This window comes from Rousettus aegyptiacus, unplaced genomic scaffold (assembly GCF_014176215.1).
Source record: "Rousettus aegyptiacus isolate mRouAeg1 unplaced genomic scaffold, mRouAeg1.p scaffold_m13_p_3, whole genome shotgun sequence".
Taxonomy (NCBI): Eukaryota; Metazoa; Chordata; class Mammalia; order Chiroptera; family Pteropodidae; genus Rousettus; species Rousettus aegyptiacus.
This window is the reverse complement of record NW_023416306.1, coordinates 27,021,381-27,036,594: the sequence shown is the minus strand read 5'-3', so window position 1 is coordinate 27,036,594 and position 15,214 is coordinate 27,021,381. Positions and strand designations below refer to the sequence as shown.

The following is a 15,214-nucleotide window of genomic DNA, read 5'->3' as shown; positions in this document are numbered from 1 at the left end:
CCATTTCCAAAAGCAGTGTGGGCTTCTAGAGGAACCTGATAGGAGAAAAACAGGGTTGGCTGAAGAAGCAGGCCAAAGCTAGTGTCTGTGTGCTAGAGGAAGGAATGCTCAATCTGAAGAGGAACAGCCCTCAGGAGCTTTAAGATACCATTCTAATCTATTCACCAGCCTCTTGAGGGCATCTGTGAGTGCCTACACCATGCCTGAGTGACCTGTGCCACCAGACAGTGACTTGGCCTCTGCCATTCTCTCGGGGAACATGGTCTGTCTCCTCGTTTCTCTTATTCGTGTACGCTTCTGAAAGCACAGGGTTTCTCTTACCCTTAGGCCTTCGCTCATGCTGACATCTTCTTGGAGAACTGTTCCATTCCTTTTCTTGGCTAACTCCCCTTTGTTCTGCAGACCCTACCCTCCAGGAAACTGAGCTCATCCCACCCCCATGCCCCATGTTCCCACGTGGCTCAGGGTACCTTAGTTAACACAGTTCTCATACACAGAGCTCTGTACTTGTCTATTGAGATGTCTGTGCACTTCCCCAGGACAGGGATGGTGGGATATATCTTTTTCCAGACCCAGCCTAGCACCGGGCAGAGCGTGAGCTCAGGGTACTCTTAGAGATAGAGGATGAGACTGAAGGGCTTATGGTGGGAAGGGAGGTTTCTTGCTGCCGGCTGTGCAACATGGATCTCACACTCTCCCAGGTCTCCAACAATGGCTGGTGGGCTGTTTGCTGTGAGTAAGAAATATTTTGAATATCTGGGGTCTTACGATACAGGAATGGAAGTTTGGGGCGGAGAAAACCTCGAATTCTCCTTTAGGGTAAGTATCCGTTCTTCTCTTTGGACTCATTCTTAACCTATTCTCTCTCTCTTTCTTTCTTCTCTCTCTTTGGGAATTGTGAGATTTTATGAGATCCTGGTAGACTTTACCTCCATATTGGCAATTTATCCAGCAATCCTGAAAGATGATGATGGCACATGCATCCTATAAACATACTTGTCTTCTTTTTGAACTTCTAAAAATATATACTTTTAATACATTTGGGGCAGGAAATGGGCCTTGCAAGTCACCTCGTTCTTTTTTCTCACTACAGCAGGGAGGAACTGAGGCCCAGAGAGGGGAAGCGACTTGTTCAAGGAGTGGGTGGCAGAGACTAGACTAAAACTCTTGTCCCTGCCTTCTAATCCCATCTTTCGGAGACTCAATTTGCTTAACTATTTTATGAAGCGGACTCTTTATTTAGCAGAGTGTCTTTAAAACTTTGACACATATAGAATTGTTGGGGAAACTTGTTAAAAAATCAGATTTATGGACACAGTCTCCAGACAGTCAGTTTCAGTGGATTTATGGCAGGGACTGGGAATCTGCCTTTTGTAACATGCTCACCTACCAATTTTTCTGTACATGACCACAAATGATGGTCCTTTGAGAAACCTCAAGCATTTCAGTGGATTTTCTAGTTAATCAAACCTTGCATTTAAAGTATCAAAACCTCATGTCAATGTTAATGCTTTTCAGTAGAAATTTTTAATATTTCATATAGTTTCCTGCTTAAAAAGTTACTCAAAAATCAAGAATTTGGCCTTTCACCAAGGACTCACACCCCCATCCTAAGAACCAGTTACTATTCTTGATCATACCTCCTGTGGACAGTGGAGTCCATGGCCATTTGCCCCAGCATGAAATGGCCCCAGAGGACTCAGCCCATTGAGAGTTTTACAGTGTGCTTTTAATGGTCTTTCTGCCTTTTCCCTAGGTGTCAGGCTGCTCTGCCTGCTTCTAGAAGCTCTTCCTTTCCCCCTTCCAAACCTCTCTTCTTACTTGCTGCTTTCCTATCTTCTGGGGCTAGGAGATCAGGTAATCAGCCTGTGTTTTACATAATGCGTAAATGGGTTCCCAGCGAGGTCAGCTATGGGTGCTCCTCTGAGTCAAGTGCATGGGCTTTCGTGCATGGACTTTGGGGTCTTGGTTTGGAGGCTCGTTTGTGTTTGAGGCTGCTTTCCTTACTCTGACTACATTCTGTGGTCTGACTCTGGGGAAGTGGCCTCCTGCCCCATGCAGGGTGAGGGCTCGGCAGTGTTTGTTGTGGCTTCTGCGCCCGGCCTCCTTGCTGCGGGCATTGTGGACCAGCACCTCATTCCCTACTCGCCCACCGCCGCGTCTTTGCTTTGTGTGCAGATCTGGCAGTGCGGTGGGACCCTGGAGACACACCCGTGTTCTCACGTTGGCCACGTTTTCCCCAAGCAAGCGCCCTACTCTCGCAAAAAGGCTCTGGCCAACAGTGTCCGTGCAGCTGAAGTGTGGATGGATGAATTTAAAGAGCTCTACTACCATCGAAACCCCCATGCCCGCTTGGTGAGTTCCCGGGACTACCCACCCATACTCCGTCTGGCCTCACTGAACAAAAGCAGCTTCCACACTGTGGTAGACCTGGTTCCAGAAAAAGAGAATAAATTGGGTGCTCATGATACATGGGAAAACTTCATTTCCTCACTAATAATATACAGTTGATTCTCATTATTTGCAGTGGTTGTGTTCTGTATAGACACCGCAGACATTGAATTTGGGAATACTGACCCATCACCGCTCCTGGGGGAATACACAGTTAGGTTCCTGCAAGCCTCTTACAGGTTGACAGTTTTTGTCCATTGATTAATACATAATTTGGTCATGTATGTTTCTATTTAAAGATAACCTCACTTGATATATTATTATGATTCATTACATCGAATTCACACCCAACAGCACTTTCACTGATGCCTGAACTGAACTAAGCTTATCAAACATATATTTTCTCTGTCAGGCACGTCACAGCCTTCTTGCACTGAGAAACACTAAACACCACTTCAGTCCTATGCTCGGGGGCTATTTTAAACAGTGAAATCACCAACACAAAGCACAAAAGCATGGCCCTAAACAGATCATGAACAGGACACTTGTTTGCAGTGTGAGAGCTGAAACACAACTTCAGCTGGGAACTCGTACATTGGCTGATCCAAATTTTTTGCCACTCTGCCACATGTCCTCAAGTGACTGAAAGCATGAACAAAGCCACGAGTATTGATTTTAGGGTTACAAACAACAGATAGGTCTACTGCTTCTGCACAGGCCAGCTCTGCACACTGCAGGACGGGGTGCCCGCTAAGAGGGCCACTGGCAAAAACAAGAGGATCTGCCCCAAGACCTCTTTCCCAGCCACTTGATGAAAATGTCCTGATTCCTTAATGGCAGCCCTTCAGAGCAGCTCCGGAATCTCCATTTTATAGGTGAGAAAACTGAAGCTCAGAGAGTGATTTAAGGAACTTGTCCCAGAGCTTGTAGCAGATGGGGCAGAACTGGGCCTGGGGCGTGCATGCTCCAGGGGACCTCTCTGCTCTGCAGAGCCCCGTGGACCCCGCCCTGGCTTCCTCCGGCCTCTCTCTGCCTCTGAGCTCCATGGTCATGGCTTCTGTCTCGCCCAAGACTGCAGGGTAGAAACATCTGCTCTTCCTTGTCACTCAGTCTGGAGCCCCCAGTCCCCTCTTCCTGAGACTTCCCAAAGAATAATATGTTAGAGGGACACAGCATTCGCCTCTCGTCTGGATGCCCAACAGCCGAGTGTTGAAATGGACCTTCGGTTGAAGATGAGGGCACTGTAACTCTCATCAAAGAATGAACTTCTGTAAAACAAGCAGAAATCTGAAATGCCATTCAGATGCTTTTCCTTATTATTACTATTTTGTTAACTATTTAACCTATCAAATTTTGATAGTTTAATATCATAGCACGGGGACAGTAACATCTTGGGACTCAGCATGGCTCTTGTAGCTGCACCTTTGCCATGCTAAATAGATGCTTGCTTTATTTTTCAAAAGTTCTTAAACGTTGGTTTTATCCAGAAAACTGACTTCCACAAGTATTTGTTGTAGCCTTTTGCTCTTACCATTGTAAGTATATATTTAGACTTCAACTTATTAAGCACAGAAGGCTTTCATTCATGATTACATCTAGAATACTTACCTGTGTTTGAAAGGGAATGTTCAGATATCAGCAGCAAATCACAATGTGATGGCATATGTGCACTACAGGCTTTTCACTGGTCTGTGATCACACGCTCATTGATGATGTGCAGGTCCAGGGATCCAGTGCGGCTTTGGGATTTGGCTCCCTGATCCCATCAGCAAGTGCTTTGTGGCCTTCCCTTGTGCACCTGGCCACACCTCCCTATAGTGAGAGCACCTGGGAGTGTAATCGTGTGACAGTCTCTTTTACTAGCATGCTGCCACTATGTCTGAGGCTGTTTTTTTATCCTCTGTGCCCTGCACAGGGCCCAGCACACAGTAAGTGCTCAATAAAATCTCACTGCATGCGTGAGCATCAGTGGAGAGAGGGGCTTTAATAGGAAGCACTGTGACCTGCAGGGCCTCATCATTTTGTTGTTTTCTCAGGAGCCTTTTGGGGACGTGACAGAGAGGAGGCAGCTCCGTGCCAAGCTCCAGTGTAAGGACTTCAAGTGGTTCTTGGAGACTGTGTATCCAGAACTGCATGTGCCTGAAGACAGGCCTGGCTTCTTCGGGATGGTGAGCAAGGCGGGCCCATGGTGGGCAGGGAGCTCCTAGATCCCAGGTCTGATCAACAAACCCAGGGCAAGAAAGGCCCCTTTGTGGGGACTGCTGGCTCCTCCCATCCCTGTACCCACCCCCTTTCATCCACTGAGCGTCTGGGGCTCAGGTCCAGAATGTCAACCCCGGGAGCCATCTTGAAATTCGCAAGTGTAAGCCTCCCATTTTATAAATGAGGAAAACAAGGCTCACTTGATGTTTCCACGTCCTAGTTTTTACTAACACCTTATCACATTACTTCAAGTCTCAGTGACTAAATCAATTAATAATTCCCAACTCAGGGATCCACAGAGGCAGTAGCAGGGAAAGGAGAATCACTTCTGTTATTTCAAAACACCTAAAAGAAGTGTTTCTGGGATGAGGTCAGCTGAAATGTTCAGCGCCTTTGGCTTCTGCTAGGAATTGCATCAGGCTAGTGAGGGACGTGCTGGTTTTCCATCCCAGAAGTCTTCAGTAAACACAAAGCAGGATATTAATGCATTAAATTCAGTTTTCGTTATGAAAGTGTTCAAAACAGAAATGCAGAGAGAATGGTATAATGATCCCTGTCCCTGAAATTCTGGAATTACCAAGATTTTGCCTCTCTTGTTTTCCCTCTCCTCCGCTCCTTTGTTCACCCTTTCACATTTTTCTTTTTTTTTTTTAAGCAAGCCCAAGGTACTGTGTCATTTTACTCCTGTATACTTCAGAGTGCATCTCAATAAGATCTGGACAGTCTCCTACAAAACCACAGAGCGTTATCACCCCTAATCAAATGAACGATAACTTCTTGGTGTCATTCGATATCCAGCCCTTAATCAGATTGCCCCAAATTTTCAAATTTCTCTTGGTGTGGTTGGCGAGGTCCCGCTGGGATCCTAACAAGGTCTAGATATTTCATGAGATCACTGCATCTTTTCTCTTCGATCTCGTCTAAAGCAATTCCCTTCTTTTTTCCCCTTCTGCTATAGCATTAATTGCCCTGGAGTGTGCCTTACTCTTAGAATTACCTAATTAATTTTGTTTCTTTGCGATGACACTTAAATTGTACCCTCTCTCGCCCATATTTCCTTAGAATGAAGTGCGGTCTTAAGGTTTGATGGAGTCGGTTCAACCTTTTTAGCAAGAACACTTCACGGGTGTGTGCTGTGTGTTCATATTGTGTCATAGTGGGAGCATGTGATGTCTGGTCATCCTGCCTTTCGTGATAAGATTGATCAGTGGGTTCATGGAGAGTCACCTGGATGTCTCTCGTTCCCAGGTTCCTTTACAACACAGAGCTCTCAAGAATGTGGAGGGCTGTGCTTTCCTTACCAGCCAGCAGACTGTGGAATCCTTTCTATATGGCTGAGTCTGGTCATCTGCAGTAGGCTAGTTAAGGGTGAACAAGGACCAGGCTAGGAGTGGGGTTTCGGACTCCCCATTGAGGGTTCTTTGAACTCACCAGGAAGAGATTTGGAAAGTACGTGAGTTTTTCCCTGGGAGGCTGCTGGAAGGGAGGAAGATGCATGGAATCTCCCACGGCATTTTGTTCTTGGGGTGGTTAAAGGATTTTAGAGCCAGAAGGTACCTTAGTGGTGATGTTAGATAAGACAATGTTGAGTGATGGAGTCAGAGGTCTTGGATTGAAGGCTCAGGTATCTCCCCTTACTCGTTGTGAGACCTGGGGCAAGTCATTGGCTCTTTGTGTTATGCTGTTCCTATAGTCTAGACTGGTGGACTTCTGATCTGAGGAATGCTGAGTCTCTTAATTGCGGGGCGGGGAGGGGGGCATGCGGGTCCTTTGCAGATGCATAATAGCAGGAGCTCCTTGGTGTATGTGCAGGTGACGACTCAGCAATGTTTGGGCTAGTGCAGCAGTAAGGCTGCACTCCTGACAAACGAACAGGTATGAACTTTCAGGCCATAAAAGTTAGTCTCTCTGATCCTCAGGTGTATCATCTTAAAGTGGGTGTTATGATTCCTGCCTACGGTATAGAATGGGGAAGCACATTTAAACCTAGAACTGTCACGGGCTCCTACCATTGACGCCAGTTCTTGAGGCAGGCACTTCTCTCACTGTTCACCTTCCCTCAGGACCTTGGGTAGAATCTGTTGTGTATAAATCCGGACCAAAACTCCACCTTTATGTTTTATTTAGCTCCAGAACAAAGGATTGAAAGAGTACTGCTTTGACTATAACCCTCCCAATGAGCACGATATCACGGGACACCAGGTCCTCCTGTATCTCTGTCATGGGATGGGTCAGAACCAGGTACGTGCTGTTTCTCTTCTCTATACCTTGACCTTCTCAGGCAGGGGGAAGACAGCTGGAGGCTCTGTGCTCAAGGGGTTGTCAGCGTGGGCCTCTAACGAGGGAAATGAGGGGAAGGCTGTGTGTTTTTTAAAAATGGAATATTTGCAGTTTCTTTCATTCTAAAAGCAATATGTGCTCATTAAAGAACATTTAGGAAATATGAAAAAGTAGAAGCAAATAATGAAGGACAGGACCCAGAGCAACCACCATTATAATTAAGATGTATTTACTTCCCATCTTTTTTTTATTCATGGCCTTTGGATTATGTGTTTTAAATAGTTGTTATCATATGTCTATATGTTTTGTATTCGTATTTACATTTACCTCATTATACTTGTATTATTGGACACCTTTGAGAATATCGTTCCTAATGGCCTCTTAATATACCTTTGTGTATATACTGTTTAGTTACTAATCTCTAGCCTCCCTGTTTTTGCAGTTATAAATAACCCTGCCACTAACATCTTTGGTCAGAAAAAAATAAAAGGGAAAAAAAAACAACAGTTCTGTATTTTGGATGACTTTCTTGGAATTAGTTCTTAAATGGAATTACGGGTTTTGCTGCAAAGTGCCACACTGCAAATTAGTGTTTAGGGCAGTTATCCCAGCTGGGGACCTAGGGGATCTGTCCAAGTTAATTGCTATACTTTAGGCTGAGCAGAGGGGCAAGTTCTGGAGGGTGTGAGGGCCAGAACAGGACCCCGACCCAGGAAAGCAGATAGCCCCACCAAAGGGGACCCGTGGAGGACTCAGGAGATGAGCGAAGCATTGGTTCTGGACCTTTAAAACCTTACTGTCCTAAGGGGTGTCAGACACTAGAGACGAAGGGGTGGGGATTCAAGTTTTCTTCCAACCTGGAGCCTCCCCAGTTCCATTTGAATATTAAGCCCTCTTATGTTCAACAGCAAACTTTCATACTCCAGACCCCTACAACCTTGAGTTATTCAGGTTCTTCCACACTTTTGAGAACACTCCTCCTCAAAGGCAGTCCCCCAACTGGTACCATCAGCATCACCTGAGGCCTTCGAAGTGCAAATGCTTAGACCCGTCCTGTCTCTCCTGAACCCCAGTCTCTTAACCAGCTTTCTGGGAAATTTGTTTGAGGGGCAACTGCTCCACCTGCCTTAAGAACAGCCACCGGTGTCAGAATCTCCTGGAAGGGAGGGAGTGGGGCGGGGTGGGTAGGTGGCTGAACGTCTTGTTAACAGTGTAAAACTGCAGTTTCCTGGGCCCCTTCTCAGACTGAAGGAATCCTCTTTCCCTCTCTGGGATGGGACTGGAGTTGGTATTTTTCCAAGGCACACTAGAGGAGGAAATCCATTGTTCTGGAAGAACCAAGGTCTCCCACTAGCAGCCGTATTGCTTGCTGGTGCAGAGAGCTTTATTCTTTCTAAGGCACGGTGGCACTCACTGTGTTTGTGAAAGAGGAGAAGGAAAGGACTGAAGAAAAGGGGAGGAAGTTGGCTGGTCGCAGTCACAGAGAGCTCCCAAGTGCTGGCCCTGGGATGGGCGCATTTCTTTCCTGCGCTTCTGCACCAGCACAGGGCTAGGCACAGTGGGCATGGGGTGACCCAGGCACCAGCCCTGCTCTCACTATCCAGCAACCGAGGTGGGCACAAGAAAGGGTCCCTCTGTTTGCACTCGCTAAGCGCCACACCTGGGTGTGCAGAGTGCTGTGTGGACATGCAGGAGGCCAACTGGTCAGTCCATTGTTGGTGGGTGAGGGGAAAGTGAGAGACCCCAGCTTCCGTGCTCTTGTAACCCCAGGTTCTCATCCAGTGAGTCCCCTCTCTCCACATCGGAGGGTAACTGACGCCTGTCGGCTGCTCCATTTTTAGTTTTTTGAGTACACATCCCAGAGTGAAATTCGCTATAACACCCACCAGCCAGAGGCCTGCATAGCTGTGGAGGCAGGATCGGATATTCTCATCATGCATCTCTGTGAGGAAACGGCCCCAGAGAACCAGAAGTTCATCTTTCAGGAGGTAAGTGAGCTGTCTCATTCCTTCCTTGCTGCGGGGCTCCTGGGCTGCAGAGAGGAGCGTGGAAGTAAAGCTTGCTGCCTGGCGTCATCCCAGGGGGTCTCAGGGACGCAGCCACAAACAGAAGACCGGGAACTTCACAGTGGCCCCTGGCCCGTGGCCACACTAGTGGGGTCCCACAGTGTCCAGCGTCAGCGTGCTTTCCTTCTTTCCTCACTGTCGACTCCCTTTCATTCTTTCCATCCTCCTACACCTTGAGCTGAAATGGGAAAAGGAGCTGTCGCAGATGCATTTGAAGATGGAGTGGGGTTTAAACAAGTGAAACAAATCACTAAAGCGTAAGAATGGGAGGTGAGTTGCAGGTATAAGCCACTCCACTTCTCTAAGCTTCCTTTTTCCCTGCCTTGTCTTAACTTTAGCAACAACTGGATATACGGCCAGGAATATTCTTTGAAAATTGGGAAGCTCTACAGAGATTAGTTGTTACTTGCAGTATAATAACCAAGAAAAGATCTCTCTAATGGAGTTGTTGAATTAGAATTGGGTTGTTATTTCAGGCCTGAAAGGCACTAGCCCCACCATATTTGCAGTAAGCCTGGGATGGGGTTCATAAATCAGTCATATCCTTTGACTCACTAAAAAGCACTTGAGGGAATAAAGCCAAAGAAAGTAATTCAAAGGAAAGAATTAGTTCTCTTTTATCTCTGTGGGAAGCTTTCATTCCCAGCCTGACTTCAGTGTTGGTATGATTCGTCTAGACTGCTTATAAATGAGTTAATTCTAAGTATGATTAGAAGTTGGAATATGTTTTTCTGTAGAAAAGTTATGAAATTTGCAGGCTGCCCTGAAAAGCCCAGCACCATAGTGCTTTCTATGTGATAGAAAAAATAAGACGGAAAATAGTTTAGCAAACACCGAAAGTCTGCAATCCTCTGTAATGCCCTCCTCCTTCTCATCTTCCTTTCAACTGGAAGCCACGGTAAGCCCTCAAGGAATAGTAATGCAAGATAGAGACCATAAAATTGCTTTGAAATGTCGTTAAAATTTTATCCTCAATTTCAATGACCATTTAAGGAAAAGTAAGCCTTTAGAAGGGCGGGGGAAGGGGCACTTACAGGCATACCTCAGAGATATCTCAGGTTTGGTTCCAGACCACTGCAATAAAGCAAATATTGCAATAAAGTGAGTCACGAATTTTTTGGTTTCCCAGGACATATAAAAGTTATGTTTGTACTATACCGTAGTCTATGAAGTGTACCACAGTGTTATGTCTAAAAGAAATGTACGTACCTTCATTAAAAAAAAAAAATAACTTTATTGCTAAAAGATGCCCACCATCATCTGAGCCTTTAGCAAGTCATAATCTTTTTGCTGGTGGGTAGTCTTAACCTTCAGTTTGTAAAAAGTGCAGTATCTGTGAGGTACAATCAAACGAATGCAATAAAATGAGGTAGGCCTGTATTTACTTTCATGCTACCCGAAAGGCAGCTTACGAGCACTTTGAAGGGTTCTTTGGGGGTTAATATTTTTGAGATGCTTTTGCATCTGAGTGTGTTTCTAAAGCCTCTCTTGCCCTGGGACAGGTAGGTGTGGCACTCCTTCTGTCCGTTTGTTGTTCCACTGTGATTAAGTTCCTTGGGGGTGTACAGCTTACAGAAGAGAGAATTGGAGGGAAAAGAGAAACTCCAGGACTGCAGGGAGAGATCTACTTAGTTAACTCAGCAACAATCGAGGAAAAGAAGAGAAGGGGGAGGTGTTAAAGAGTTTCATGGTCCTTCGGATTTGGGAATTGGCACGGTCCGTAGAACCCACTTCCTCTCTGGTAACTTGCCCCTCTCCCTCAGCGGGTCTGTAGCTGAGCTGGGACTAAAGCCAAGTTTCCTGACTCCCCGCTTAAATACATAAACGAAAGAGGTCGCCAAGGATGGATTTAGTCTACCTAAGAGGAAGAGATTAATAAAAGATCTTTGGTCCTGGTTTCCCTGAAGGCGAGGAAGAGCTGTGAGGATGGGAGGTAGGGTCTGACAGATCCCCAGAGAAGCCAGCAGGTGGCACCATCAGCCCTGACAGTGGAGTCGGGGCTGTGAAGCGCTCCCGTAAAAGGCTGACGTGACGCCTGTCTGTGTGTGCCTGGCCCTCTCTCTGCTTGGACAGTGGACAGTCCTGGGTTGCCTTTATACATGCAGACGCTTAATGCTCAGTAAATGTTTCCGAAATGATAGAAGTCACCATGAGCACATAAGAACACATTTTAAGGAAGAAGATACTCTCTGAGGACTTGCTTAGATTTCTCTTGAACATCCAACGTCTCTTCTCTTTTGTAGGATGGTTCTATATTTCACATCCAGTCGAATAAATGTGTTCAGGCTGAGAGGATGGCGTTCAGCGACAGTTTCGTGCCACTCTTACGGGACTGCACCAGCTCAGAACATCAGAAATGGTTTTTCAGGGAACGTATGCTATAAAGTGTCACTGAACTAAGGAGCCTGTCAGAGGAGACGGGGGACCCCTGGACTCTGTACCAACAGAGACTTAGCTAAGTACAGTGACAGACCCACCGAACCTTGGCTGCTCTACTCCTGTAAGGAAATTATTGTGCAATTTGTAAAAGTGGTGTTGGATTTAGTATGAATGTGAATGAGCTTTCTACTGATTTTGAAAACTTTAAAATTGTTCCCCCACACCCGGTTTTCAAAGGGTAATCATAAAATGTTAACTCTTGGTATTCAGAGAATTAAAAACCTTTATTTTTCTATCAAGATGTATATTTCTACTGTTATGACTTTTTATTCCCCCTAGCAAAAAGTAAATATTTTATTTTGGTGTTCACAAAGATTTCCAGGTATGAAGACATTTGCACATGTGGACATTAGGCTCGTGTAATGGACTTTGCCTGAACTAATAATACTTCAGATGTTGGGTTAGATTTTTCTCACTGTGGACTGATGGACAGTGGGAACATCGTACTGATTCCTCAGGTCGTTGAGATAACCTAGCTTTATTTAATCAAGAGTGCTATTTGATTATGTGTCACTACCATAGTCAAACCTCCAGTTAAAGTTTGTTAGCCAAAGAAGACTAACCAAAGCTGAAATCTCAAAGGAGCAACTTGATGTACTGGGCTAATTTAAACTTTTGCCGCACGAGCTGGACTTCAGCAATGCCTGGCTGTGGTGTGGCTGGCTGCTTTTAGTAATTACCACTGCAACCTTGAAACGTGTTTATACCGTTTTTAACTTTTAATCATGCATGAGTGTTAGGGAGAAATTTAATGTTCTATATGAAATTTGGTATACAAGTTCATTCGTTAAGAGTATGTGATCATTGAAATTGTTCCGTGCTGCTGCAGCTGCTGTGAAGGTCTGTCTCAGCATTTCTGGTTTGTGAAAGATCCCTGGTCCACTTCTGAGATCTTATCAACGTGACGAAGTCAATGTGAATGATTAAGAAACTATACAAGAGCATTGCAGATCTTTCTTTTTGCAACCAATCATGTGAGAGATAAAGAAACATGTGCAATTGATTTAAAAACATCAACTTATGTCTCAGGCTTTTTTACATACATTTCCCCCGTCTGAGGGATCCAGTTTTACAACTACACAGAAAGAACTCCAGTTGACATGGCTTGCAAGAACTTCATTTTCTTTATCTGTAAAATGGGAATAATGAAACCAAGCTTGCAGAGTAGGTGTTAGGATTAAATCAAATAGAGCGGATGAGGGCTTAACTTGGTCCCTAGCGTACAGTATGGATTCATTAAATTTGTACTTTCATAAATGTACTTTATAAAATATGAAACATAATAAACTTCAATAGGTGTTTATTCAAAAATAAAGATTAAATAATTTAGTTATTTTATCTTTATGAGTTTAAATAGCTCCTGGGTATGAGCACCTTCCAGCATGGCTGAGTTCTTTCCTAAATGTAAGGTGCTGTGAGGCCAAGCCATCCCTTCCACACCTGGTAACCTGTAGTGAGGGAGATACGAGTCCCCCTTGCCTCCTCCTCCCTGCTTTTTCTGCATTGTTGGTCTGAGCTCCGTGGGAGTGTCAGCCCCTCCCAGGGTGTGGGAAAATGGTTCAGGCAGACAGAAAATTAATGAGCAAAATCCATGATGAGTGCAGGGAGGCTACACTCGCATTTTTGTGGGAGTTCTCTGGGAAAGGCAGTAAGTTGTCTTTGCTTGAGAAGTCATCTGTCTTACTCATGCCATCAGTGTATCTGGTAATTTTTTAGGGTAGAAAAACCAATATAAATAAAAATGTTTTGCAGGGTATCAAGGGAAATATTTGCAGAAGCTAGAAGGCAATATACAATATTTTGAGGAAGCTTTTCCTTCACTGATGGGTGAGGAGTCTGAGCCCGGGTGGGTCCCCATCTGCCCTGCTGGTAGGTGTGAATTGGCCTCCTGTTCTGGTCATCAGTATGATCATTATGTCAATAACTATGTAGACAATGCAGGTGCATTTGAAACTCAAGTTCAGGGATGCTCATCCCTGTCATCAGGGATACCTACTTACATTTGAGAAGGTTCCTTTTTGAAAACTGATTTAAACTCCTTACATGTCAGTTGGGAAGGATTCATTTTATTTATATGGCTCAATTCCGGATTTCTTTAAGTGTTGAGTATATGCTAAACTTAAATTTCCCATACTAGCTTCTTTTTTCTCCTATCGAAGCAGTGCTCGTCACACTTTAATGTGTACGATTCACCTGGCATCTTGTTAAAAGGCAGATTACGGTTTCTGTAGGTGTGGAATGGGGCCTGAGAGTCCGCATTTCTCGTAAAAAGGAGAGGAGAAAGCTCCTGGTAGGCTGGTCACTGGTGTCTTACTCCCACATGCACACCAGATGGTGGTGTCAGCTCAGGAAACATGACAGTGCCATAGTTGAGGCTAAGTCTATTGGTCTAAAAAGTCCTCCATTCCATAGGTCCGCAGGATGCAGACCTGGGAGGCCCGCAGAGATTATCCTGTGCCCAGGGCAGCTGATGGAGGGGCTGGAGGCGAGTGGAGGAGGGGGTTTGCCCAGGATCCCACAGCAAGCTAGGGGTGGCATCTGCTTTGTGAATGCCTGTAATTCCATGTAGTAATACGTGTTCTAAATTTGGCCTGGGTAATATTTTTCTTGAAATGTTAAATTGGTACTCTTTTTTAAAAAATTATATCTTCAAAAATCGACCTTGCTATATTATATTAAGTTGTAAAATAAAATTTGTTACCTATCTTGATAAAAATTTCTGAAGACTTTGCCACGTGGTATCATTGGCGCAATATTTATTTAATAAGTTGGGGTTAGAAAAACCAGCCTCTTACAGTCTCCTAATGTTTGTGAAGTTGAATGCACGGCACACCAAATTTCTCACACTTAGATACAACTTTAGAGTTTCATTTTCAAGGATATTATTTGGTTTGATCCTATAAGATCAACTGTCTTCTGTTTGCAGCTGCTGATAATTATAATCATCCCATGAGCTGGGCACTGCCCTAAGCACTTCATATAAACAAGCTAATTTAGTTATCAAAGCCAGTGATGTAAAGTGTTCTCCTCTCCTGTATCCCCACCCCACTCCCAATTTAAAGATGAGGACACCGGGGCTCAGAAGGGATAGGGAGCTTGTCTAAGCTAATCAGTGGCAGTGCTGGGATTTGAACCCAGGAAGTCTTACTCCAGAGCTCAGTGGCAAGCACTCTGTCCTTCTGCCTCCCACGGGGGAGAGAGCGACTCACTTAAGTCACACGGCTCATACACCCTGACCATAGCCCTTCCCTCAGTCCAGTTTCACCACGCTGCCAGTTAGGGCATGAGAATTAAGGAGTCTGTCCTGCCTGGAGAGTCAGGAAGTCTCAGTGGATTCACATCCTGGGCGAACACATTTCTTTTAAAAACATCAAGTCAGGGGGTAGAACAGGGACAGCTCTAAGTGCAGAGCCTTTGGGGGTTCAGACCCGCTCCTCCAGGCGCAGTTAGTGGTCCAGGTACAGTTCTCTGTTGCTCACACCCACACTCTGCCCTTTTTCTCTTAAAATGGGGCAACAGGGGGGAGGCAGGATGTGGAGGGCGTCTTCTTCAGTTTCTCATTCCAGATTCTTGTTGCAAAGCCAGGGAGGCTCACAGTTTGTGGCGAAATCTACTGTAGTTGCTCCATCCAGCACTTATCCATCCTCAGAGTGCTTAAAACCCGTGGGACTGAGAGTTCTGTCCCATCTGCCATGTCATGATTCCTTTGTGAATCATCTCGAACCTTCTTTTACAAGGCAAGGGTCAGTGGAACCGATTGCTCATCAGAACGTAGGGCTAGTTATTTCGGCATCCTAAAGAGAAATCGCCAGATGGGTGTGTCTCTGGAGCAGCTC

General features: G+C 45.2%; 1 protein-coding gene across 1 annotated transcript in view; it reads left to right on the top strand.

Moving 5' to 3' along the window:
• The window catches only part of GALNT12 (polypeptide N-acetylgalactosaminyltransferase 12), a 30,738-nt gene extending 16,636 nt beyond the window's left edge, over window positions 1–14,102 (top strand). Inside the window, exons 5-10 of the mRNA XM_016146297.2 lie at window positions 702–819; window positions 2,179–2,355; window positions 4,428–4,559; window positions 6,721–6,834; window positions 8,715–8,861; window positions 11,183–14,102. Coding sequence (XP_016001783.1) covers window positions 702–819; window positions 2,179–2,355; window positions 4,428–4,559; window positions 6,721–6,834; window positions 8,715–8,861; window positions 11,183–11,323 — 829 coding nt within the window. The 3' untranslated portion in view covers window positions 11,324–14,102. The remainder of the gene's footprint in view (window positions 1–701; window positions 820–2,178; window positions 2,356–4,427; window positions 4,560–6,720; window positions 6,835–8,714; window positions 8,862–11,182) is intronic.
• The last annotated feature ends 1,112 nt before the right edge of the window (window positions 14,103–15,214 follow it).